General features: G+C 45.5%; 1 protein-coding gene across 1 annotated transcript; it reads right to left on the bottom strand.

Moving 5' to 3' along the window:
• Nucleotides 1-27,745, bottom strand: gatd1 (glutamine amidotransferase class 1 domain containing 1). Its single transcript, XM_072466334.1, has 8 exons — nucleotides 27,577-27,745; nucleotides 23,009-23,085; nucleotides 22,083-22,188; nucleotides 19,631-19,738; nucleotides 16,864-16,958; nucleotides 12,007-12,100; nucleotides 9,421-9,532; nucleotides 1-796 (listed from the first exon to the last, which is right to left on the bottom strand). Exons 1-8 carry the CDS (start codon nucleotides 27,623-27,625, stop codon nucleotides 790-792), a joined length of 648 nt encoding a protein of 215 aa, XP_072322435.1. The 5' UTR covers nucleotides 27,626-27,745; the 3' UTR covers nucleotides 1-789.
• Between the last annotated feature and the right edge of the window lie 149 nt (nucleotides 27,746-27,894).

Below are 27,894 nucleotides of genomic sequence, written 5' to 3'. Positions count from 1 at the left end.
GATGGGTAATCATTTTTTATTCATATTTGAGTGTACAAGCCATTTCTTACCAGCATACCTCTAAATTCAGATCCCCCTCACTTGTTAGTCCAGTTCACAGCTATCAAACAGCACTGTTCCATTGTAAATTGTACAGATGTATTATTTCAACCTAATCAGAGCGCTGGTTTAAAATTACTTGACCCCAGGATACCATGTCACAGATTTAGACATGTACAATCATGGTGTGGTTTCCAAGAATTAGGAAACTCCACAGTGGCGCCCTTACTATGTTGCTATTTCTATTGGTAACATTTCAAGCAATCTAGGAGGGCCAATACAACCTCTGAAATTAAGGAACTTAATGGTTTATAACTCATTTTTTCCAAGTCTGCTCATACTGCCATTTTCTTATGTACAGTATTACTCCCCCATATTTACAACCTATAAAATGTTCATATTGCGACAGTTAATCTGCAGAAAGTGCCAGTATACAATTTACTTAATTCAAGACATTTATTTGGTCACAGTTAATACAAGCAGGCTCAACATTAGTAAGCCGCGTCTTTTTTGTTGCTCAATTGGATTTATCAACAGGAGTTGACAATTCTGTGTTTGTGCAAAGACGTGCACTTGAAAGTGAAATGTTTGGTCAGCGTCTTCAACATGTTTGAGGTACTCTTCAGGGTCAGCTTTTTCCTTCAGTTTGCCAATTTCTTGCTTTTACTTTAGGATGTGCGAGTTGGGATATTGTGCAATTGCAGTTCATCAAGCGGCCGAGTCCTAATACGATCATGAAATAAAGTGCAATCATTTCCTGGAGGTAAAGTAAAAGTTCAAAAAGATTAGGGAAATCAAGACATGCATCTTTTAACTATCCAAAATCAATTACAAGAACACTTTCTGCTGAACCAACGGTTTTAATATGAAAACGCTATTGCCACTTTGATACTTACCCTTGTTTTTGATTCTATTCTGGGAAGTGCGCATTGTCTACCACTGGATTTGGAGGGCCTCGGAGCTTTGCTCTGATGAATTTGTTGTGGGTTTATTCAGCTGTCTATCGCTTACTGGTTAGTTGTTGTTACAGGCGAGGAGGGGCTGAAAACTTGCCAATTCAGTGAGTGTTTAACGTTTTGCGCGCTGAGATCATAAAACGAGGCAATTGGACAGGTTTCCTTCAGTTTACTAGAGGTTAGTTTTATTGTACTTAACGTGGTCTAAATAAAAACGAATATGCTTCACCTTTCGAAAACACCCATAGTCAAAGTTCACACACACACAAACAATTAGATTACAGAATGGGGATAGATTAATTAAATTACAGTTCAGAAAAATAAAAGGAGTGTACAGTCTGCGGAGTTTGGTGACTTTCAGGCTGCACTCTGTGTTCTTGCGACAGTGGCCCTGATGCTGTGGAATCATGGCAATTTTAAAGATGTAGACAGCTGATTTGGTTATGCTCCTAAAGGCAATTGACTTAAGTTTCTGTCTGCTGCTGGCTGGCAATAGTCATAAAAAAAGGACTTCCGGTTGTGGCTATGCGGAGCTAATCATATCATAGAATTTACAGTGCAGAAGGAGGCCATTCGGCCCATCGAGTCTGCACCAGCTCTTGGAAAGAGCACCTTAACCAAGGTCAACACCTCCACCCCATCCCCATAACCCAGTAACCCCACCCAACACTAAGGGCAATTTTGGAGTTCGGCAGCTCCCGCCAGAAACTGACTTTTGGGCTCTTTTTAGGGCCCCCAGCGGCATTTGTTCGACGGTTCCCAGTGTGGGAAGGTGACAGTAACATTTCCCCGGCACTGTATGGATTGGGCCAGGAGTGGTGAAAAAAGTAGTTTTGGAGCAGCGAAATGTGCGAGGGAGGAAAACCAGGATGGCGGCGGGTGGACATCAGGCAGCATGGGCGCAGTCGTCACAGGAACAGCAGGAGTTTCTCCAGCGTTGCTTCACGGAATTGAAGGCAGAGCTGTTGGAGCCGATGAAGGCTTCGATAGACAAGCTGCTCGAGACCCAGAAGGCCCAAGGGACGACGATCCGGGAGGTGCGGCAAAAGGCCTCGGAGAACGAGGACGAGATCTTGGGCCTGGCGGTGAAGGTAGAGGCACACGAGGCGATGCATAAGAAATGGCAGGAGAAGTTAGAGGACATGGAGCATCGGTCGAGGAGGAAGAACCTGCGGATTCTGGGTCTCCCGGAGAGAGTGGAGGGGTCGGATGTGGAGCATTCGTGGTCACGATGCTGAACACGATGGGCACGGGGGCCTTCTCGAGGCCCCTGGAGCTGGAGGGGGCCCACTGAGTCCTGGCGAGGATGCCCAAGCCCAACGAGCCGCCGCGGGCGATGTTGGTGCGGTTCCACCGCTTCATGGACAGGGAGTGTGTCCTAAGGTGGGCAAAGAAGGAGCAGAGCAGCAGGTGGGAGAATGCAGAGGTCAGGATATACCAGGACTGGAGTGCGGAGGTGGCCAAGAAGAGGGCCGGGTACAATCGGGCTAAGGTGGCTCTGCATCGGAAGGGGGTGAAATTTGGAATGTTGCAGCCGGCGCGACTGTGGGTCACTTTCAAGGATCGCCACCACTACTTTGAGACGCCGGAGGAGGCGTGGACCTTTATCCAGGCTGAAAAGTTGGACTGTGATTGAGGGTCGGTTGCGAGGGGATTGATGTGATTGTTGTGTTTTTGGGGGGGGGGGGGGGGGGGATGTTCTGTTCTGTTTGGTACTGGGTATTTTTGGGTGCTGGGTGGGGTAGGGTAAAATGGTTCGTAGTGGGGGTTTGGTGAGAATGTGGGCATCGGTGGTTGGAAGAGGGGGCCCCATTGTGGTGGTGGGGGGGGGGGGGGGGGAGAGAAAGAGGAGAGCTGGGATCAGGCCATGAAATGGTGCTGCGCCAGAGGGGGCGGGGCCGGCTTGGTGGAAAGCGTGGGCTTTTTCCCGTGCTAGGGAAGGGGTCGGGGAGGAGGGGTGGTGCTGGAGAGGGGCGCCCGCTGATGGACTGGATGGGGGGGGGGGGGGGGGGGGGGGGGTAGATTCTCACACTGGGGGGGGGGTCGATGGAGTGGCGGGAGCGGCCGGGGTCAGCAGGAGTCGGCTGACTTACGGGAGGGTTATGGGGGAGCAACGCAGTCAAGGGGGGGAAAGAGGGGGAGGGGGGTACTGGGTTGCCGCTGCATTGGCCAAACGGGAGCTGGAGCCTGAAGAGAGAGTCGGGGTGGTGATCTGCCGCTGGGGGGAACGGAGAGTGCGGGAGGCGCGGGCACGTGGCTGGCCTAGAAAGGGAGACGGCTAATCGTCATGGGGGGGGGGGGAAAGCCCCCTGATCCGGCTGATAACTTGGAATGTGAGGCCTGAACGGGCCGGTCAAGAGGGCACATGTGTTCGCACACCTGAAGGGACTGAAGGCAGATGTGGTCATGCTCCAGGATACGCATTGGAGGGTGGCAGACCAGGTTAGGCTGAGAAAGGGGTGGGTAGGGCAGGTTTTCCATTCGGGGTTGGATGCAAAGAATCAAGGGGTGGCAATTTTGGTGGGGAAGCGGATGTCGTTTGAGGCACTGAGCATCATGGCAGACAATGGAGGTAGGTACGTGATGGTGAGTGGTAAGCTGCAGGGGGTGCGGGTGGTCTTAGTGAATGCGTATGCCCCGAATTGGGATGATGTCGGATTTATGCGGCGCATGTTGCACCGGATTCCGGACTGGAGGCAGGGAGCTTGATAATGGGGGGCGGGAAACTTTAATACGGTTTGGATCCAGCACTGGACCGCTCTAGGTCCAGGACGGGTAGGAGGCCGGCGGCAGCCAAAGTATTGAGAGGGTTTATGGACCAGATGGGAGGAGTGGACCCATGGAGGTTTGTTAGGCCGGGGGCCAGGGAATTCTCATTCTTTTCCCACGTCCATAAAGCCTACTCCCGGATTGACTTCTTCGTTTTGAGCAGGGCGCTGATCCAGAGGGTGGAGGACACGGAGTATTCGGCCATAGCCATCTCAGAGCATGCCCCGCACTGGGTGGAGCTCAAGCTAGGGGAGGAGAGGGACCAGCGCCCGCTGTGGCGCCTAGAGGTGGGTTTGCTGTCAGATGAGGTGGTGAGCGGGCGGATCCGGGGGTGCATTGAACGATAATGGGGAGGTGCAGGTAGGGGTGGTCTGGGAGGCGCTGAAGGCGGTGATTAGGGGAGAGCACGAAGGAGAGAAGAGAGAGGCAGAGGTTGGTGGGGGAGATATTAAGGGTAGATAGGAGGTATGCAGAGGTCCCCGAGGGGGGACTACTCAAGGAGCGACGAAGCCTCCAGGCCGAGTTCGACCTGTTGACTACCAAGAAGGCGGAGGTGCAGTGGAGGAAGGCGCAAAGGGTGGTGTATGAATACGGGGAGAAGGCTAGCCGGATGCTGGCACACCAGCTTCGGAAGCGGGAGGCAGCGAGGGAGATTGGGGGAGTTAGGGATAAAGGGGGGAACACGGTGCGGAGCGCGGTGGGAATAAATGGGGTATTTAGAGACTTCTATGAGGGGCTGTATAGGTCTGAGCGCCGACGGAGGATGGGGGGGATGTGTCGTTTTCTGGACCGGCTGAGGTTCCCGAGGGTAGAGGAGGGGCAGGTGGCGGGGCTTGGGGCACTGGTAGGGCTGGAGGAGCTGACTAAGGGGCTGGGGAGTATGCAGGTGGGGAAGGCACCGGGGCCAGATGGGTTCCCGGTGAAATTTTACAGGAAGTATATGGACCTGTTTGGCCCACTACTAGTGAGGACTTTCAATGGGGCGAGGGAGGGGGGAGGTCCTACCCCCGACGATGTCCAGGGTGGTGAACTCGCTGATCTTGAAGCGGGACAAGGACCCTTTACAGTGTGGGTCGTATAGGCCAATCTCGCTCCTCAACATGGGTGCGAAGCTGTTAGCGAAGGTGTTGGCTACCAGAATTGAGGACTGTGTCCCGGGGGTGATCTACGAGGACAAGACGGGTTTTCTGAAGGGAAGGAAGCTAAACACCAATGTGCGGAGGCTCCTAAATGTAATCATGATGCCTGCAGTGGAGGGGGAAGCGGAGATAGTGGCGGCGATGGATGCAGAGAAGGCCTTCGATAGGGTGAAGTGGGGGTACCTGTGGGAAATGTCGAGAAGGTTCGGGGAGGGGTTCGTTTGTTGGGTTAGGATACTGTACAAAGCGCCGGTGGCGAGTGTGGCCACAAATTGGAGGTGGTCGGAATACTTTTGGCTGTACCGGGGGATGAGGCAGGGGTGCCCCCTATCCCCTCTGCTATTTGCGTTGGCAATTTAGCCTTTAGCGATGGCTTTGAGGGAGTCCAGGAACACCAGGTATCGCTGTATGCTGACGACCTGTTACTGTATGTGGCAGACCCGGTGGGAGGGGGGGGGGGGGGGGGGGGGGGGGGGGGGGATGCCGGAGGTGATGCTGATCCTCAGGGAGTTTAGAGACTTTTCCGGGTATAAGCTCAACATGGGGAAGAGTGAGCTATTCGTGATACACCCAGGGGACCAGGGAAGGGGGATAGACGAGCTTCCACTGAAGAGGGCGGAAATGAGTTTTCGTACCTAGGGATCCAGGTGGCCAGGAGCTGGGGGGCCCTACACAAGCTCAACTTGACGAGGCTGGTGCAGCAGATGGAGGAGGAGTTGAAAAGGTGGGATATGCTGCCACTCTCCCTGGCGGGTGGGGTACAGTCGGTGAAGATGACGGTGCTCCAGAGGTTCCTTTTTGTATTCCAGTGCCTCCCCATCCTGATCCCCAAGGCCTTGGGGTTTGTATGGGCGAAAAAGACCCCGAGTGTGAGAAGGGTGTTTCTGGAACGGAGCAGGGACAGAGGAGGGCTAGCGTTGCCTAATCTGTGTGGGTACTACTGGGCCGCCAATGTGGCGATGATACGCAAGTGGGTATTGGAGGGGGAGGGAGGGGGAGGGAGCGGCGTGGAAGAGGCTGGAGATGGCGTCCTGTGTGGGCACGAGTCTGGGAGCACTGGTGACAGCACCGCTGCCGCTCCCGCCGACGAGGTACACCACGAGTCCAGTGGTGGCGGCGACCCTCAAAATTTGGGGGCAGTGGAAACGCCACAGGGGGGAGGCGGAGGCTTCGGTGTGGTCCCCGATCCGAGAGAACCATCGGTTTGCACCAGGGGGAATGGATGGGGGGGTTCCTGAGCTGGCACAGGACAGGTACTAGAAGGATGGGGGACCTGTTTATAGATGGGATGTTTGCGAGTCTTGGGGCGTTGGAGGGAGGATACATTTGGGCTCCCTCGTGGAAATGCCTTCAGGTACATGCAAGTAAGGGCGTTTGTAAGATGGCAGGTGAGGGAATTCCCGCTGCTGCCAGCACGTAGGATCCAGGATAGGGTGCTCTCGGGGGTGTGGGTTGGAGAAGGCAAGGTCTCAGAGATCAACCAGGAGATGCAGGAGGAGGAGGAGGCCTCGGTGGAGGAGCTGAAAAGTAAATGGGAAGAGGAGCTGGGGGAGGAGATAGATGAGGGTATGTGAGCAGACGCCCTGGGTAGGGTAAATTCTTCCTCCTCTTGCGCCAGGCTTAGCCTGATACAATTTAAGGTTCTGCACAGGGCGCACATGACTGGGGCAAGGCCAAGTTGTTTTTTTGGAGTAGAGGACAGGTGTGTGAGGTGTTTGGGAAGCCCAGCAAATCATGCCCACATGCTCTGGGCGTGCCCAGCACTGGATGAGTTCGGGAGGTGTGTTGCGAGGATAGTGTCGAAGGTGGTAAACACCCGGGTTAAGCTGAGTTGGGGGCTCGCACTATTTGGGGTATCGGACGAGCCGGGAGTGCAGGAGGCGAAAGAGGCCGGTATTCTGGCCTTTGCGTCCCTGGTAGCCCGGCGGAGGATTCTGCTGCAGTGGAAGGATGCGAGGCCCCCAAGCGTGGAATCCTGGATCAGCGACATGGCAGGGTTCATTAAATTGGAGAGGATAACATTTGCCTTAAGAGGATCTGTGCAAGGGTTCTTCAGGCGGCGGTAACCATTCCTAGACTTTCTAGCGGAGTGTTAGGTGGTGGTCAGCAGCAACCCCGGGGGGGGGGGGGGGGGGGGGGTACATTGTGTTTACTATTATCGTTTAATGGGGGGCTTGTATATTGGGGGAATATGTGGCATAGGTATAAGATGTTTATTTATGTGTTCTTTGTTTTTTCTTATTTCTGTAAGGTGGGTGGGTTTGTTGAAAATATGGAAAAATTTGAATTTAAAAAAAAATATTTTTTTTAATTAGTCAGAAAAAAGGATTTGAAAGCTTGCAATTTCGTTCGGAGGCAGGGAGGAAGTAATGACTCTCACTCGGATCTTCGCTTGTCAGTGCTTGTCCTCTTACTGAAGAAAAAGCAGAAGCTTAAACTCCCAAAGTGGGCCTCATGCATGACCGTCACCCAGTGATTCAAACATGGTTGTTACCAGTGAATTCCCCCAGTAACTTAATCAGTTCCATGTTGGGAATGCTTTTCTCAGCCAAGGTCCCGTTGTTCAAGTGATTGGGTTTAAAGAATAATCTCATTGTAGCTTGATGGGTTCATGTCTGGGAACCCATGTTCCAGGTGATTGCCTTGATGCCTGGTTAATGGGGACAAGATATGTGGCTCAGTCATATGCTCCTGAAGCCATTGTCCTTGATGGGTCTTTGCGGATGTGGTGTCTCCATCTCAATGGATTGGAAAGTGGAGGGTACAATGATGCAAATTGGGTAGAGCCTCTATTTATAAAAGTTCAACTTGGGGTTTCCAGCCTATGCATTAAAAATCATTATTTGACATTAAGTATGTTTCTGTGACATTGTCTATAGCCTACTTATTCTTGGGCATGCAGGTGGCCTATGATTACAGTTTCATCAGGTTTATAACTTATTCTAAGGTATGCCTGGTTCTGCTCTTGGCATTTCCTTCGACATTCTCCACTTCTAAATTAGTGTTGGTCTTTTAGCTTGATGGTGATGCAGTAATGTGGGATTTATTGGGCCATGAATTTACAGATTATGGTGGTGTATGATTATGTGCTGTTGATCAATGCAACCTTATGTTTGGAGTTCCTGGATCTGCCTTTAGTCTGTTCCACTTAGCATGGAGGCAGTGTTGCATGGGTGCTATTACTCTCCAACAAGAATGTGTCTTCACGAGGGTTTTGCCATGGTCACTCTTTGTCTAAGTATTCATATACATTAGCAAGTCTCCTTGCCAAGACAGACAGGTTTAAAAAGATAAATATATCATTTGAGAATGGCATTAATCCCATAATACGCAGAGAGGAAAAGAGAGATGGTGAAGCAAATGAACACGGAGATGGTTATCAATGGATGAGAAATGTGGTACAAAATTACTTGAATGGTAACTAAGCAGCTACAAACAAACAGATCATTAACCTTACTTCAATAGACATTAAAATAATGAAACGAGTCATCACATTATCTGTACACTAATAATCTAATAAGCAGATTCGGAAGGGAAATACTGCCGACCAACACCTTTGATTTCCTTGAGAAAGTGATATTCTATGCGGACTGAAAAGAAAGTCCTATGATGTGCACCCAGTCATCTAAATGGAATTCAACAAAGGTCAACACACAAAAGCTACCAGTTAAGCTTCAAGTTGTGGGAATTCAGGGCATCCTTGTGAATGGAAGTTGGCTAAAGGGTGGAAAACTGTGGGTACTTGCCAGAGGACCTAAATTAGGATGTGCATGGGGGGGGGGGCGTTGGTTTGGTGCTGTTTAAGGTATCCAGGAACTTATATTGGGATCACTACTGTTTTGAATTTACATCAACCGACTGGATTCATAAATTCAATGAAAATTGACAATCTTACCAAACTAAGAGAGGTAATTAATATCGATGTGGCTATTCAGAAATTACAAATTGGAATGCTGTTGTAAGGAGGCCGAGGTACACTTCAAAATTATTTCAAAATGAATTGTGCTTATAGGACAAGTGGAAACAAATTCAGACTAATAAAAGGCAAAGTTAAGACAAACATCTGGAAGTTGTTGCTATCATAAATAATGATTAATATATGGAAAGGACTTCTGGGTAGCATAGTAGAGGTAAACCCTTGGAATAATTTAAGAAATATTTGAAGGTTCTAATGGGAGACCACAGGACATGAATGCATAAGCATTAATGTGCCAAACATCTTCCACATGTGTAATTATTTTGTGTTCAGTGGTACAATGTCTCAGTGAAAAATAGACATAACTGCCTCACTGAACACAATCATTTCCAACGGATCAACGGGAGAATTCAAATTCATTACTCTCCTGTCAGAAAACATTCATCTAACAGCCTGGTCAAGGATTGGCTAATATCAGCAATGTTATTTATACCCAGGGTTTCAGCATGGGAATCCAACATTCTACTACTTCAGTTACTAAGCAGCCTCTTCTGTCAATGGATAAAACTCTGCATCAGTTGATTCTCAAATAATTTCTCACCTTGCATTACAGCAAAGAATGAGGTTCTGGATGGCAGTGAGAGTAGATTGGTCATTCTGTCCAGTTATAAGATGCCTGTCAAACACGACATGCACAGCATCAGGTTTACTAGCTAAAAATAAAGAGACATAGACATTGTAATGACACTCAAGGTTCAAAACTAGCATTCAACCCTCAGACAGACAATGTCAGAGTGGCACGGGGGTGCAGTGGATAGCACTGCTGCCTCACGGCGCCGAGGACCCGGGTTTGATCCCGGCCTCAGGTCCCTGTCTGCGTGGAGTTTGCATTCTTCCCGTGTTTGCGTCAGTCTCACCCCCAGATCTCAAAGATGTGCAGGGTAGGTGAATTGGACACACGAAATTACCCCTTAATTAGAAAAAAAAGAATTGGGCACTCTAAATTTATTTTAAAAAGAACAGACAATATCCCTGTGGTTTCTTCCCAATTCTTAAAGGACAGATAATTAGTCATGACTTGATTCGAAGATTGTGTGTCTGCAGTCTCTGTGTCAAGAGATTTTATATTGATCATTTTAGGACTTTTGAAAGAATGTCTTTTGAAAGAAAGGCCGACAAGGTACCACATGGTAGGTTGTTGCAAAAGATTAAATCTCATGGAATCCAGGGCGAGGCAGCTAATTGGATACAAAATTGACTAGGCGACCAAAGCCAAAGGGTAGTTGTGGAGGGTTGTTTTACAAACTGGAGGCCTGTGACCAGCGATGTGCCTCAGGGATCGGTGCTGGGTCCACTGTTATTTCTGATATATATATACACATATAAATAATTTGGATGAGAATGTAGGAGGCATGGTTTGCAGATGACACCAAGATTGGTGGCATAGTGGATAGTGAAGAAGGTTATATAAGATTGCAACAGGATCTTGACCAATTGGGCCTGTGGGCCGATGAATGGCAGATGGAGTTTAATTTGGATAAATGTGAGGTGATGCATTTTGATAGATCAAATCAAGGCAGGACCGATTCAGTTAATGGTAGGGAGTTGGGGAGTTACAGAACATAGAGATCTAGGAATACAGGTTCATAGCTCCTTGAAGGGAGTCGCAGGTGGACAGGATAATGAAGAAGGCATTCAGCATGCTAGGTTTTATTGGTCAGAATATTGAATCCAGGAGCTGGGACATCTTGCTGAAGTTATACAAGACATTGGTAAGACCACACATGGAATATTGTGTTCAGTTCTGGTCACCCTATTATAGGAAGGATATTGTTAAACTAGGAAGTGTGCAGAAAAGATTTACGAGGATGCTACCAGGACTTGATGGTCTGAGTTATAAAGGAGAGGCTGGATAGGCTGGGACTTTTTTCCCTGGAGCGTAGGAGGCTTAGGGGTGATCTTATAGAAGTCTATAAAATAAAGAGGAGCATCGACATCTTTTCCCAAAGGTAGAGGAGTCTAGAACTAGAGGACATAAGGTGGGAGGAGAGAGGAGAAAAGAAACCAGAGGGGAAATTTCTTCACACAGAGGGTGATGAGCATCTGGAACTGGCTGCCAGATGGAGTGGTAGGGGCGGGTACAATTTTATCCTTTTAAAAAGCAGTTAGACAGTTACATGGGTAGGGTGGATGTCGAGGGATATGGGCCAAATGCAGGCAAGTGGGACTAGCTTAGTGATAGAAACTGGGCTGCATGGACCAGCTGGGTCTGTTTCCATGTTGTAAACATCTGACTCTACGTCAGATACTGAGATCAGCTGTTTTATTATTATTTGTTGATGAAACCTATCCATTTTTTTGCTATTCTTTCTTAAAGGAGTTGACTTTATGCTATGGTGCAGTTCTATTCTCATTGCCACCATCTGCTGTGTTGCCTGATGAAGCATTGTCAGCATCACACTGGACCCAACCCATTTCCATCTTATATCCTTACTCTTACTTTCCAGGAAGTGTCACCTAGATAGTGATCAAGCAGCTCTTGCTGTTGTCCTAGCCAAGGTCAGCTAATTCAGTACAGAGCAGAGATCTTCTGGATGGTAAGACTTAATAACACAAGAGTGACACATTCAATGAACAAAGCCGTAAGGGAAACCTCTGGCTTGAAACCTCTTGAGCAACAACGTTATCTATCATCAAATTTGGATAAATCATATGGCCTGGGAAAAATATGGAAATGTTGGGATAATCAGAGAAGTCAGAGAGGATGGGGGAGGGGATGACAAAATGAGAATGAAACTCATTGGTGGCGGTGCAACACACCAAGCTTGGTCAGCTTAGAACTTAACCATATAAATAAAAAGTCAAAATTCCAACTAGTATTTAATATTGAAAACTGCTAGAGATTCCAGAATCAAGGTATTAAAGAGTAAGACAAAAGTAGGTCATGCCTACTTTCTAATCATTGTTTTTCCATAGCATCATGTCACATATCCTGCTATTAACAGCATAAAGGTTCCATTTATAGCAACTTGGACTCACAGGAACGCAACATTCAGCTAAATAGACACGGGTTTGAAGCTTTTACAGAAGATGTGTACGAACCAGAAACTTTCTTTTAGGTGGAAAGGAAGCCAGAAAGTCCCTTAGTTACAATCACTGGGCCAACACAGAGCCAAAAGCGACCTACCACTAAAGGTGGCTCCAGAGTCCTTCACAAAATCCTCCACAATAACTGGAAGGTTTGCAAAATCTTTCCTCCTCACTAGCTCAAAGACAGAGGGCTGTGAAGAGAAATGGTCAATTATCCATTTGTTAAAATAAATTGCAGTAGTTCATCTTCGACCAAATCATCATCTTTCAAAATGATCAGCATTATGAGCAGAATTGTAGTTAGATCAGCAATCTAATAATAATAATAATAGCTTATTGTCACGAGTAGGCTTCAATGAAGTTACTGTGAAAAGCCCCTAGTCACCACATTCTGGCGCCTGTTTGGAAGGCCAGTACGGGAATTGAACCCGCGCTGCTGGCCTTGTTCTGCATTACAAGCCAGCTGTTTAGCCCTTCTGCATGGCACAGTCAGTTAGAGTAATTAAATGCAGCTGATTTATCAAAAGACCTACAAAATATCAGTGAGTTTTTAAAAATATATATGCCTGGAATGTTTGCAGGAGTTTCAGAGATCAGCAAAATTGCCTGCTCAAAATAGCATTTCTCAGATGGTCTTTGACAGTGCGAAATCAAGGCCATGGAGATTTAGCAGTGATATTATTTACATAAATTTTAGGCTTTTAAGGTAACACATGGTAGACTGATCAATAAATTAAAAGCCCAAGGGAAAGTGCCAAGTTGGGTCCAAAATTGGTTAAATGACTGGAAGAAGAGGGCTATGGTCAACAGGTGTTTTTCTGAATGGGAGGCTGTTTTTAGAGACGATCCCAGGGCTCAGTACCAAATTTCTTGCTATTCATGGTTAAGTACCAACAATTTAGATTAAATGTAGGAGGCATAATTCAGAAGTTTGCTGATGATAGCAAATTGGCTGTGTGATTGATAGTGAAGAAGAAAGCGGTGAAATGCAGGAAGATATCAATGGACTGGTCAGGTGGATTGATTAGTAGCAAATGGAGTTCAATTCAGAGAATTGTCAGGTAATGGTTTTGGGGAGGAAAAACAAAGCAAAGGAATACACAGTAAACAGTAGGAAATTGGAACGGGTAAAAGAACAAAGGAACCTTTGAGTGTATCTCTACAAATCCCTGATGGTAGCAGGACAAGCAGACAACTGAAGGCATATGGGATATTTATTGGCTGAAGCCTATAGTAGAAGAGCATTTGGGGAGGAAAAATAATATAGATCGCTGGTTAGGCTGGACTACTTCATACAATTCAGGTCACCACATTACAGGAAGGCTGTAATCAAACAAGAGAGAGTACAAAAGAGATTTATGAGAATTTTGCCAGGAATGGAGTGGTTTATCTAGGAGAGAAAAAAATGAGATAGGTTGGGGCAGCACGGTAGCATAGTGGTTAACACAGTTTCTTCACAGCTCCAAGGTCCCAGGTTCGATTCCCGGCTTGGGTCACTGTCTGTGCGGAGTCTGCACGTTCTCCCAGTGTGTGCGTGGGTTTCCTCCGGGTGCTCCGGTTTCCTCCCCAGTCCAAAAATGTGCGGGTTAGGTGGATTGGCCATGCTAAATTGCCCTTAGTGTCCAAAAAGGTTAAGTGGGGTTACTGGGATAGGGTGGAAGTGTCAGCTTGGGTAGGGTGCTCTTTCTAAGGGCTGGTGCAGATTCGATGGGCCGAATGGCCTCCTTCAGCACTGTAAATTCTATGTTAAATCTATGCTATGTTGAATTATTTCTTTGGGCCAAAACAGGCTGAGATGAGATGGAATTGAGGTGGCATGGTGGACTGAACAGGAAGAATCTATTTTGGTTAGCAGAAAGATCAATAACCTGGGGTTATGAATCAAAGATGGAGGAGTGGGGTCTGGAACTCACTGCTTGAAAGGGTGATAGAGGCAGCAGGCCTCGTCACATTTTAAAAAAATGTATACTTGAGATGCCATTAACCAACATGGCTACGACCAAGAGCTGGAAGATGAGATGAGATTGGATGGTTCTTTTTTGGTCAAACGTCCTTCATGCTATCTCTTTTGTTCCCATTTATTTTATTATTTTTGTTTGTGGTCCCATAATCAGGATGTACCATTAAGCAGAAGACTCGGACTTCCGGTGACGGCGGGCGGGAGGCAGCCGCGCGTTGGAGGGCTCCCGTTCGGGAACGGCATTGTCGGGGGTTAACGCCCGGTCCTAGGGCCAGCGAAGGCAGTAAAAGTCGGGAGACAGCACAGAGGAGGGGAATGTTGAAGACCAGCAAAAAAACGGCAGTGAAAAAAGCGGCTGAAAGTCAGTCAGGGAGTGGAAAGGTCACCGCGGGGTCAGTAAAGAAAATGGAGGCTGGAGCACCAGGGGAGGCCGCATTGCTTACGGCTGAAGAAATAACTAAGGTGATGGCTGCGGAATTCGAAAGGCAGTTTGCAAAATGCATGGAGACGGTGAGGAAGGAGATGAGGGAGGTTTTGAGTGCGCTGGTGGAGGAGGCGATTTATCCGGTGATGACGGCGGTGGCGAGCGCAGTGGCGGAGGTGCGAGAGCAAGGGGAGGCGCTGAAGGAAGTGGAGGAGACGTTATTGCAGCACGGTGATCAACTTGCCTCGATGGGGAAGGTGATGGACATTAACAAGGATCTGCAAAGTAAAATGGAAGACCTGGAAAATAGATCCAGGCGACAGAATTTGAGGATTGTGGGGCTGCCCGAAGGAGTTGAAGGACCGAAGCCGACTGAGTATTTTGCCGCGATGCTGGCAAAACTATTGGGGGAGGGGGAGGATCCCTCCAGATATGAACTGGATCGGGCTCATCAGTCGTGGAGGCCTGTACCAAAGGCGAGTGAGCCGCCAAGGGCAGTGACTCTGTGCTTCCGTAGGTACAGTGTGAAGGAGAAGGTCCTGAGCTGGGCCAAGCAGAAGCGGGTGGTGCAGTGGGCTGGAGCTGGTATACGTGTATACCAGGACTTTACAGTGGAGCTGGCGAGGAGGCGGGCTGCCTTCAACCGGGTGAAGAGGGCACTGTACATTACTTTTATTTTGGAACGGCGGAAGCAGCGGAGGAGTTTGCGAAGGCAGAAGGACTGTGGCAGAACTGACAAATTGAGAAATGGCCATGTGCCGATGTAACCTCATGACTGCATTTTCTTCTTTTTTGTTTCACTGCGTGCGGGTGTAGGGGCTAAAGGAGCCAATGTTGTATATATTTGGACAAGGGAAGGGATGGGACTTTCACTCGAAATGAGGGCTCTTTGGGGTGTAGGTGGATATGCGGGGTGTGTGCTAAAAGGGGATCTCTGGGCTTTCCTAGGGCCGGGTAAGGGGGAAAGGGACCCGGGCGGGGGCCTCCACGCTGGCTGGTTTAAGCCAGCCAGTGAACGGGAGTGAGGTGGGGGGAGGGGCTGCGGCCATCGGAGCCTGGCAGAACAGGAGCCGAGTGGTCTAGCCGGGGTGGAAAGTTGGGGGGAAGGAACAGAGGTTGGGAGGAGGAGTTTTACAAGAGGCAGTGGACGGGAGGAGCTGGAGACTTGGGAGGGAAGGGGGGGGGGGTGTTGTACAACTCTTGGGTATCATGTACGGTACTCTTTCAGAGGCTGGATGGCGTTGAGTGTAAAAGGGGGGGGGGGGGGGTGGACTCTATAGGTCAATGGTGACCATGGGTGGTCCCGGACTCCTTTTTTGTCTTCTCCTTTGTCTTTTGTTTCCACCGTGGGAGGGTTTGTTTTATGGGATGCATATATTGACAGGTGGGCCGTTGTTTGGGGTGGTGGGAGGATGGGATCATTGGTATTGTTAAGGGGATTGATTTTGTATTTGTTACCATTTACTGTTTGTGGGTGGGGTGTAAATTTTTGAAGGAAAATGTGAAAATGTAGAATTAAAATTTTTTTTTTTTAAAAAGCAGAAGACTCAACGTAAACAGCCTACTTGCCAGGACACTGTATTCCCAGGTTTTGTATTTTGGAGAGGAGTCAGGCTCCTTGGCACCAAATCGATCTTAGGAACCAAGTTGTGCAGGGCGTCAGTTTGATTGGTTAACTGGGAACCGGTGGGTTGACTAGGGACAGTGTTGTGCCTGACAACAGTCAGCGATTACTTTCTGAGAGAACTGAGCAGAAGTATTTAGACCTTGGAAGTGAAAGGAACGCTCTCTCTCATGCTTGCTGAAGTGAAAGAACGGCTTTATTGTTCTGAAAGCAGAGTGTGCCTGGCACACCCTTTGCTGTGAATATGAAATGATGCTGAGTCTGGACAGAAAATAGACAACATTGCAGATAAAACCATCTCAAGCCTAGATGGAAGTACCACCAAAACGAAAGCCTGATCTTCAGAAAGACATTGACTGGGCGGGAAGTCATCCCAGTGCATCAGGGATCCTTATCCTTTTATTTTTATTAATAGTTTATTTCCCTTTCCCCTCTTATGTGGTTTGGTTTAATTATAATACTGTATATAATAAAAGGTTACTTGTTTTAAAGTTACAAACGTGATGACTGTAGATTTTTGGGCTCAACCAAGGAACTCGAGTATTTTAAATTAAATCTAAATTCATCTGTGTTGTGACTCCGGGTCAAGTGGGGCTGGAGTTGACAGTCACAAGCCCAGGGTGTCGTCACAGTTAGCATTAAGATCTTGGGCCGAATAGTCTCATTCTGTGCTGTAAATCCTTCTATCATGCACAACCAGTAAGAGTTAACTAAAGCTACAGCAGTTACTTTTATTAAATCATTTGTGGGATGTCAGCAATGCTGGCTAGCGATTATATATTTCCAAGTCAAGATGGTGTGGGGCTTGGAGGGGAACTTGCAGGTGGTGGCGTTGCCATGCATCTCCTGCCCTTGTCGTTCTACATCGCAGAGGTTGCAGGTTTGGAAGGCGCAAGTGAAGGAACCTTGTTTTCTTGTATAACGTACATTTAAACTGAGTACTTACTCCAGTGACACTGTATCCCTGGAATATCCACGACTTGTCCTGGTTTGTAGCACAGCACAAAGCAGCAACTCCATGTCCCACCACACAAATTGGTTCTGCAATTAAGACAAATGAAACAAAATTAAGTAACGGTCGATAAAAATTCCTTCCTAATTATGATAATCTGGATTTAACTGGTCTTTCAAAATAGATTCAATTCAAATGTCTTTTGCTGTTTAGGGGAGGTTGTGCATTGCACAGCCACCTGTTTTTACAATGTACTGGTCTGTTTAAAAAAAATCCCTGCAAATACAGAATAGACAAGTTAACATATCGAGCTACAGCCTTTCATCAGAATGCAAAGAATGAAAAATAAACAAATACAGTCAAAACAAAGGGGAAGCATATATTTATTTTTAAAAATGGGAGGACAGATACGTAATATGCTTAAAAGACGATCAGAAAATTGAAGAATGTGTAAAAGTGGGGACAAAAGAGAGAATGCTGGAAAATCTCAGCAGGTCTGGCAGCATCTGTAGGGAGAGAAAAGAGCTAACGTTTCGAGTCCGATGACTCTTTGTCAAAGCTCTTTTCTCTCCCTACAGATGCTGCCAGACCGGCTGAGATTTTCCTGCATTTTCTCTTTTGTTTCAGATTCCAGCATCCGCAGTAATTTGCTTTTATCCAGTGTAAATGTGGGAAGCAGCTAACAGAAGAGGCGAGAGTCTATCGGATAGAAAACCTGTAACTCAAGTTTCAATTGAAAATAGAAGCTGCAAAAGTCGGGTCCAATCAATGGTCCAAAAGAAAAAATAGCCAAATATTGTGTTCTTTTAATATCAGTGCATGCAATACTATATTAAGTTAATTCCCCCTTCCTTCTATGCATTAATTTACAGAAATTAGTTATTCAGCAATATTACTTTCAATAAATATTCATCAGTAACTTAAATGCGAGATCGTCTCTTGCCAACGATAGCCCTGAACAGATCATGAGCTATCTCAATCTGGTTCTAAGAAAAACCTCCCACGTTTGTATTTCATTATCAGATTCACATTTTAATAAACAAATTATTTTCACCAGACAATGACAGTTCTTATGTAGGTAAAAGTGACAGCCATTATACAAAAGGACTGTCAGGAGTAGGCCAGTAATATATATGCAGCAACATGGAGTACAGCAGTAATGTTCTACAAGCAGCAGTGGAATGAACAACTAAACAATCCAACAGGAGAACACCATATTCTTTTTCCAATATAGTGCTGCGGAAAATTTAAATGCCCACTTGAATGAGCAGACAGGGCCTTTAACATCTTAGACAAAATGATAGTTGGCAGCAGCTATATTACGAATCACAAAATATAAAAGAAACAACAGCAGAAAATTCCCCAAGACAAAGTTCACAGTTTGGTGAATGCCATCTGGTGACATATACTCCCGGTTCGGATTTGGCTGCAGTCATACTGATAACGTGGGATTGAGTTCAGGCAATGAAGGGGAGTGGGAAGAGAAAGAGCATCGAGAACTTGGGAGTGCACTGAAGGAACAAAATGCTTGCACGGGATAGGTGGAAGAGTACCGGCTGAAACGGGTTTGAAAAGAATTGGAGAGGCCAGGATGCAAAAGAGGAAATTTTCATTTATTGTTAAATACTTTAAAAATCGACTAGGATGCTCACTTTTAATATCAAAATTCTAAGTCCTACCATTAAACATGTCCCTTAGCCGTCCCCAGGTCCAAAAGAACTTTCATAATCAAAACTAGGCTTTTTATTTGGATTCCTCTTCAGGTTTTCATGTACTTGTATTCATCATTCTCCACACCATAAGTGAAGGAATGCTGAGTGTATCTAGCTCTATAATTGCTCTATATGGCTAGTAGACTACAGGTGGGGATTACATTATTTCAGGTAGAAGCTAAACCCAAATCCTAAAAAGTGAGGAAAAAGGACTGTAGGCCGAGTCTTTCCTGGCACAAAACCACACACATCCATTCTTGCTGAATGCCCCTGGTTCGCTATTCGCCATCATGTTCACTTCTGGTCCTTCAAACTTCTTTTTAAGTCTGCTCAGTCACATTTCACTTTATTTGAATAATCTTTCCGCATCAAATGCCAAGCAAATAGTTTCTGCTTCAGGTTCCCGATTCTGTTTGTAGACATTCTATCATCGGAGGCCAATTGTTCATTCTCCTGCTCACAGAAACTATTTCCAAAACCACTTCACCATTTTACTCCTGTTTCTTTTAAACTTTCTCTATCGATTAGTACCTTCCTTAATTTTTAACCTGCTGCTCTCAATCATTCTGTGCTCCATGACATTCTTCTTCATGAGGATGGCACTAAAGAAGTAAAGAAACACCCTTCGCTGCTCTGTTCGAAGCTCAGCTTAATAGGCTGTATTTTCACATGGGTCAGATGCTCACCAGCATCTTTCAATAAGTGCCCATTCTTCTTGTGTAATCTTTTCGACAACAGGCACTGTCATTACAATAAAGTCCAATCCATTGTTGTGAACCAAATACACACGTTCCAGGGTGACGGGATATCAATCTGGGCAAGAACACGGTCTTGATTTGACTTTGCTTAACACAGAGGTGCCAATGGATAACTTTTGCACCCCAACTACTGTTCGGAGATTTGCTCACTCAGCACAGACTGGAGATTAGATTTTCCTCAAACATTCATTGCAAAACCTACAACTCGAAACACTATTACCAACAATTAGGTATTTTATCATTCAAACCTTCAGCATAAATCTACAGTATAATTTTGAATAAATTACTCACTTGTCTCAGCGCAGAAATGCTGGAGAATCTTGGCCAGATATCCACTGGTTGCAAGGTCTACCATAGCACCAGGACAGTTAGGAATCAGGATAGCATTGTACCTCGCACCTAGAGACATAAAATAGGTAATTTCATAGGAAGCTATCAAAACATTTTAGTTTATGTTTGCTGTTAAATGCGTATAACTGTCTCACTGTACTAAAGGAAGTCTTACAACACTAGGTTAAAGCCCAACAGGTTTGTTTCAAATCACTAGCTTTCGGAGCACTGCTCCTCCTACTGATTTGAAACAAACCTGTTGGACTTTAACCTGGTGTTGTAAGACTTCTTACTGTGCCACCCCAGTCCAACAGCGACGTCTCCACATCATCACGGTACTGTGTAAAACAGAAGATGTTCAACTTAGCATACGTGATTTACTATAAAGTGAAACTGCACAAATCACCGGGGCATTAACAGTATCTCTTTTTCCAAGTCCCAATCTGACCCTCTCTTGTTCTTTGTACTGCTTGCATTTCAGACTTCCGTCTCCTCCCTGACCCTGACCCCCCTCCCCCCCTTTATATTGTGCTCACTCTTTCTCAGTCTGTTCCTGCTCCTGGAATTTTTAATGTAAAACTGGAATACCTGGACAACAAACTGCACTATCAGAATTAGCTACAGAAATATGTAGGAGTTGATGTGGGGCGCTGTGTAAACTATTTACTGGAATTAAAACACACTTTACATTCACACCATCAATTAAATCAGTCCAGGTTTTAAAGGCACTCACATCCTTCTGCTCCACAATGTATGACACCCATTGAACGTGTTGCCGCGATTTCGGTTTATTTTTCAATGCCTGCCGATTTTACCTGCCAAAGGCTTTTTTCCAGAGAGATTAAGGGAAGGATTACTTTGTTCATATGGGGAGGGAAGGTGGCCAGAGTTAGAAAGGTGCTGCTACAGAGGGGAAGGCAGGCAGGGGGTTTGGGTCTCCGAACCTGATGTATTACTACTGGGCGGCGAATGTGGAGAAGGTGTGGAACTGGGTCAGAGGGGTTGATTCCCAGTGGGTCAGATTGGAGGAGAGTTTCAGGGTTGAAAGCACTAGCAACAGCGCCGCTCCCAATAGCCCCGGGGAAGTACTCAGGGAGTCCGGTAATAATAGCTTCACTGAGAATTTGGAGGCAGTTTCGCCAACACTTCAGGTTGGGGGCAGGGTCAAGGGAAATGGCGATTCGGGGGACCCACAGATTTGAGCCAGGGAGATGGGATGGAAATTTTCGGAAATGGGAGGAGAAGAGGATTAAGACGCTAAAAGATTTCTTTCTTAGGAGTCGGTTTGCAGGTTTGAAGGAGCTGGAAGTGAAGTAGGGCTGGAGCAGGGGGAAATGTTTAGATACATACAGGTTTGAGATTTTGCCAGAAAGGAGATACAGAGCTTCCCGGTGGAGCTGGCTTCCACATTGCTGGAGGAGGTGCTGACGACAGGGAGACTGGAGAAGGGGGTAGTGTCAGCGTTTTACGGTGCTAATTTGGAAGAGGACAAGGCACCACTGGAAGGGATCAAAGCAAAGTGGGAGGAAGAGTTGGGAGAGGATATGGAGGAGGGGTTCTGGTGTGAGGTGCTGCGGAGAGTGAATGCCTCCACCTCATGCGCGAGGTTGGGGCTGATACAGCTGACGGTGGTATACAGAGCACACCTCACTTTCTAAAGTGGTGCACGTGAAACAGGACCCGGGCCCCCGGGAGGCCATATTCGGGGTGTCGGACCAGCCAGGGTTGGAAACAGGTTCGGAGGCAGATGTTGTAGCCTTCGCCTCGTTGATCGCCCTCGCCTCGTTGATCGCCCGAAGGCGGATCCTGATGGGTTGGAGAGCAACCTCCCCACCCTGTGCCCTGGCGTGGGGGACCAGTTGGAATTCTTGACTCTTGAGAAGGTCAAGTTTGAACTGAGGGGAAGGATGGAGGGGCTCTACAATTCATGGGCATTATTCATCATGCACTTTCAAGAATTGGATAACATCGAACATTAGTTGGGAGGGTTGGGGGGTGGGGGCGGTGTGTGTTAATGGTGACTATGGGTGATTCCTGATTTCTTTTTGTCATTTGTTTATGTGAACATGCGGGCTAATGTTTGGGGTTTGGTGGGAGGATGGAATCGTTGTTAATGATATGGGGATTGACATATTTGTTACTGATTATTGTTTATTGTTGGTGGGTGCAAATTTGGGAGAAAATGTGAAAAAGGAGAATAAAAAATATTTTAAAAACATATTACACCCATTACTCTGAATGCAAACGGAATATAAATCTAAATTTCATTCTATAATCGTGAGATAATTATTCAATCCCAACCTCCAAAAATAAGTAGAAAGAACAACTAACACCTAGAGAGCTGATATTCATAATTATCTTCTGTACTTTAAATATACCAAGCACTGCATTTCATTGTGGATGAGATTCCTACCATCAATTGACTCCAGCTTAGCCGGGTTCGCATATGGTTTCATACGGAAGTCCTGGATCCAGCGCATGTTATTCTCATCCAGCCCCACAAAATCCATCGGCTTTCCCTATTACAAACACAAACAGATAAGGCCTTTCCCATCAAATGGGTGTCGACTGGCTTGGATCAGAGCTATGCTTCACAAACGGAGGAAAATGTAAAGTCCTGAAGGTCAAGGCAAAGGCAAATAGAATATTCACTGACGGTGCTTATTAAATATTTAATTCAATACATTATGTGAGATGCCAAAAATAGTCCTAGCATTGTAGGTTTTGAAGTTGAATCTAAACAGCACATCCTACACAAATTTTTTTTTTTCTTTTTTAAATGTTAGCTGATATTCCTGACATTATACAGCGAAAGTGAAGACCAAGTGTAGTCTTCATGTAAACAGAGTTAAACAGATCTGAAGAATTGGAACAGAACATGCAGACAACAAGTCCTCATTTTAAAGTCATGTATTCTGTCTTTATCTTTAATTAATGTCTGGATTTTAGGGTTTATTAGAACAACCAATGGCAATTGGGAAGTTAAGAAATGGAGTTGGTCGGAGCCTGGGGTTCTCTGCAGTACAGACTGAAAAGCTGGGACATTAAAAATAAATCCATTTCAAGAGGGTATATTTGAAGTGTGAGAGATTTACACTCACATGATGGCAAACTTTTAACTTAAAGACATGACAATGGGAAGCAAGGTTTTGTAATCAGGAAGTTTCCAATAGTGGTATAGATTGTGGGTGTTAGCATACCTTTATCTTTCAACATGTCTTCCTTCCTCATTCCAACGCAGATTCGGTGCAGACTGCTTAGTCACACAGAATTATTATTACTACATGCATTGTAAAAATATACAGTAACTCAGTAAAAAGGTATGTCACTGGCACTTACCCCTGGAGTAGCGATCTGGAGGTTAAAAGCTGTGCTACATAGTGTATAGGAGTGATAAAAGGATTGTGCAGATACACCTGGGGGACAGGAGAGCAAGAGAAGCTAAATTTAAAAAAGAGTTCAGTACAATCACTTCCCAGTAACATCTATACTCATTACATTCCCATGTAGACGAGTGTAAAATGATTGAAGTAACAGTATTCTGCTTTGTCATTACCATTCAATACCTTAAAGGATTAATCTGCTTCTCAGTACATAGGGTAGGAACCTAGGATAAGAGTGAATTTAGCAACTTATCAAAAGTTGGCAATAATTTCCATAACTGCAAAAATAAAGTAACATTAAAGGCTTTATTGGAACAGAACACTGATAGATGGAGTGGACTGCCCTGAAGCCACACCCCATAGGAACAGGATCAAGACTAATTTGCCATAGGGATGCTAGCATAGTGTCAGAATGGATTTTAAAAATATTTTGGGGGCATCTTGTGCGATTCTGAGAAGGTGGTGTGCCTGTCTGTGTGTGTGTATCAATAATTTAAGCTGGGAAAAGGTTATCTGGGAGGTTTAAGACATGAAAGGATAGAGTATTAGGCTTGTGCATTTGTAATGAGATATTATGGTGGGTTTGAGGTACAAGTAAATAGGTTGGATCAAATATTTTCATTAGAAGATATGTAGGGACCTTTTTCCAGCTGTTAAATTTCAAAGGAGAGTAAGGAACTTCTATAACGTCTAAAAGTTTCATAAGCAAATAAGGGAAGGTTATTAAATTTTATTTGATCCAAAAGTGGAGGCCATAGAAAAACCTGAAAGATTTTTATATTTGGAAATTTTGAGTTCAAAGAAATGTTGAGAACAATTAAATCGTAGATGAAAGGTAAAAAGGGTATTTAAGGAGAGATATTGGGTGAGATTTTCCACAAGCCCCACCGTGGAAATGGTCTGCCATTGGTCGGCAGCAGGATCCTCTGCTCCTGCATTGTCAACAGGATTCACCTGAATGCACCCATCTATGCCAGGAAACTCATGAAGTTGGGGGGGGGGGGGGGGGGGGGGGGGTGCACCATCAGCGGGATCAGAGGTTCCTGTTGGTGTGAACAGCCAGATAGTTCCAATCATTGAGTTGATTTGGTGTTGGATGTGTGAGGAAAATCTCCTCGAAATAGATCTGGATTGGGAGGAGCAGTTTGCATCAGCCATCCAGTCAAGCCAGAAAGGTATTGGGCTGGGAAAAGCAGTCTTGTATCTGAAGGCTTTTAGATTTCTACAGCAGAGTGGGAATGGGGAAGGATAATTGGACCTGGTTCACCAGTTTGAGAGATCATGTGGTATGTCTTAATGAAAGTCACAGAAGTTTGCCTCGGGCAATATTACTGGATTTTTATAGTTAAATATCTATAGGGGAGTGCAACCAGTAAGATGGTTATTTGTGGATCTGACCATCTGGAAGGTGCTTATTTGTGGATCGGACCAAGTAGGCAGTCTTTTGGGGGGTTATCTGTGACATGTGATGACTGGAAGGCTTTAGGAATAAAGTATTGGGCAATTTAAGGGTTAAAAGCCTGGGGCTAGACAGCGTGTTTGACTACACTGGTCTAGTTTTTGTAAAAATAATTCTGTTTTGCAGCCAAGGAATGCAGAGGGACATTTTGAAAAGTTTTAGAGAGGCAGTTTTTGGAGAAACTTTGGAGAGGGAAGTTGAATTCTGATCTGCCTGATGCTGAGTCCACAATTCTCCCACAGTAAGATAGATCGAGAGCTGTATGTTTCTTTTCTTGGTGTTCAATGGGAAATTGAGTAGTAGTGTTTAAGGGGTAATTTTAAGCCGTTCTTTTTGGGTGTAAAGTTAAAAAAATGTTGTATTCATAATAAAGTTGTTTAAAAATACCCAAGCCCTAGTTCTTTTTGCAATCATTCCTGGAGCGAATCATTCATTCCGCACAGTCTTACAAATAAACTAAAGTATTGGGGTTTCGGTCCAGTATCCTAGCCACTGTTGGGGTCTGATCTGGGATTGTAATAGGCTATTTTAACTGTGTAACTGTAATCTTCTTTTCTTGTTGATAAATCTTTTACTTTAATTTTTTAAATCCCAAAAGTGTGATTGGACTTCTTGCTGCTGATATCTGTGTGCAAATTGGCTGCTGCGTCTCCCTACAATAGTGACTTCAAAAGTACTTAGTTGATTGCAAAGAGGGTCGTTGCTTTGATTTACATCTCCATTATCAGTTTAATAAAGCAGTGTTGCTGTATATAATCTAAGCCACAACAAAGTGGCATATATATTCCAATCACCTTCCAAAATCAAGTTAGGGACCATGATATAACATGTCATAAATATACAAGGTAAAAACCTATTCAATCCCCAGTGTCACAAAGTTATCTACATACTTGGCAATCAAAGGCACAGTAGATGCGAAACTAAGTCCTGCCTATGGAAGTAGCTCAATAAACGAAGGGTGCCATGTAAATGGTCCCTTTGGAGAGCCAGCACTGACACAAAGGGCCAAATGGCCTCCTTCTGCATTGTAACCAAAGTAACCGACCCAGTATAGTGTAACACTTCCTTGACACTATAGCATTGCAGAAATGAAAGAAGAATGCACACCGTGAAGTACTAAAAAGCAAAAACATGTCTATGAACTGAACTGACAAAGGCAAGAATGGGGGGGGGGGGGGGGGGGGGGGGGTAAAACTGTTGCATTCCAAAACATGGTATAAACCTGCAAACATTTATTTTACAAAATGACTTCCAAATGAATAAATGAAAATCGGAGAATTTTTTAAACCATTCATTGGGTTCTAACACATGAACTCAACATGGCTTTAGTGCATTCCATATTGATCACAAAACATTGCCAGAAACCTTTATATCTAGAGGACCAGAATATAAGGAATGCAATAGAAGTCATGTTCAGAAATACAAGTCCCAGGCTAGACAACACCTGAAGTACTGTGAGCAGTTCCAGGCATCACACCTTAAGGAAATACAATACTGGCCTTGGAGGGAGTGCAGCATAGATTTACCAGAACATTACCTGAACTACAGGGTTTAGTTTACAAGGAGATGTGACACAGGCTAGTCTTACATTTCCTTGGATTTTGAAAGTTAGGGGGAAGTTTTCAAGATATTAAGGGGAACACATAGAATAGATGAAGGATAGATGAAGAAAGATGATCACCAATAGTTGAGGAATTTAGGATTGGGAGGCATAGATTAAAAATTTCAGGTGTGAAGTTAGGAAAAACTTCTACACACAAAAGGTGGGAGAAGTTTGGAACTCTCTCCTGCAAACAGAGATTAAAGTTAGATTAATTGCTAATTTTCAAACTGAGATCAATAAATTAACAAAAGGTATACAAGACAGAGATAGTTAAGTGGAGTTTGATCTCAGATCAGTAATGATTTCAAAGAATGGTGGAAGAAACTAGAGGGGCTAAATGGCCTACTCCTGTTGCTATAGTCCTAGGCCTACTCCTGTTCCTATAGTCCTAACACAACAAAAGAATAGCTCAGTCAATAAATGAACCACTCAGCATGATATTAATCATACAAACCATGAGGTTACAGACTCTACCCCAGGTGTGGGTCAAGTTAACTGACTGCAACGGTGAGGGGAAATGACAATTGACATCAGCACTCCTGGTCTGCAGGGGCCTGGGAATAAAAAATAAAAAATAGCCAATCTCTGACTAGTTGCTATCCAGAAAACATTATTGGAAAATACATACTCCTAAATGTTAGGCACCAACAGAATTAGCTAGTTACTTAAATACAAGTAAATTTTTACAGGGTTATGGTGAAATGTAGGACTAATTAGATACAGCTTGATGGACCCGGGATCAATTCTAACCTTGGGTCGCTGTCTGTGTGGAGGTTGCACTTCTTCTACCTGTCTGCGCGGGTGCTCCAGTTTCCCCTCACAGTCCAAAGATGTGCAGATTTGGTGGATTGACCATGCTAAATTGCTCCTTAAGTGTCAAAAGGTTGCTGAAATTGCCCCAAAATTAGGTGGGGTTATAGGGATAGGATGAGGGAGTGGGCAGAGGTAATGTGCTCTTTCAGAGTTCAATAAAAAAAAAAATCAGTGGGCCAAATGGCATCCTTCCACACTATAAGGATTCTACGATAGTTCCAGCAAAGCATGGGCGCAGGGCTTACTGGCCTCTTTTTCACCTGCAAGAGTCCAATACCTTCCACAGTTAAATAGTCTGGCAACACTCACTGCCCAGCATCATATAATAATGTTCACTTAGACAAGGCATTTAACCGTCTATTTCCAAAAAAGTGATGACAAGCTTATTTAGGAGATATATTCCAGTCGTGATTTCCACCCTTAGACAATGTTATTCAGTAACAGCAGGATTAGCAAATGCAATTTATTTCCTTGCAATGAAATTTGCAGCACAACCAGTGACCAGAATCAATAAAATAATCTTTATTATTGTCACAAGTTGGCTTACATTAACACTGCAATGGAGTTACTGTGAAAAATGTACCAAACATCGGCTGAGGCTCTCAGACTTCATCTCCCCAGCTGCAGAACCAGGGTTGCACATACCTACCTTCAGCAGCAGCGCTGAGGACAATCAGGAGGGTGGGTTTGACAGACATGCGGCTTGGTACCGGGGAGGAGGCGTAAGAAACAAACACATCGACACCAGCTTGATCCACCCGGATTGGGAGACAGTGCGCCGCCAAATCCTTCCCCCGTGCGCTGCCCAGACGCGTCCCCCGTCCCCCGGCCCGCCCCGGTGCGCCAATAAAACCCGTCCCCCGGCCCGCCACCCTAACCTGTCCCCGCCCCACCCTGTGCACCACCTAAACTCACCCCGTTTCGTCCAAACCCTTCCCCCTGTGAAACGTTCCTATTTCCCTCCCTA

This window comes from Scyliorhinus torazame, chromosome 10, assembly GCF_047496885.1.
Source record: "Scyliorhinus torazame isolate Kashiwa2021f chromosome 10, sScyTor2.1, whole genome shotgun sequence".
In the NCBI taxonomy this organism is placed as follows: Eukaryota; Metazoa; Chordata; class Chondrichthyes; order Carcharhiniformes; family Scyliorhinidae; genus Scyliorhinus; species Scyliorhinus torazame.
The sequence above is the reverse complement of the archived record's forward strand: the minus strand, read 5'-3'. Positions and strand labels throughout refer to the sequence as shown.

Bases quoted from the DNA above. Each gene is read 5' to 3' on its own strand.
- gatd1 (XM_072466334.1), bottom strand. From the start codon at position 27,625: ATGTCTGTCAAACCCACCCTCCTGATTGTCCTCAGCGCTGCTGCTGAA. The intron at 19,739-22,082 runs GTAGGAATCTCA...TTATGTCTCTAG, and splicing joins TAAGCTGGAGTCAATTGATG to GTGCGAGGTACAATGCTATC. The intron at 9,533-12,006 runs GTAGGTCGCTTT...CTTTATTTTTAG, and splicing joins CTCTGGAGCCACCTTTAGTG to CTAGTAAACCTGATGCTGTG.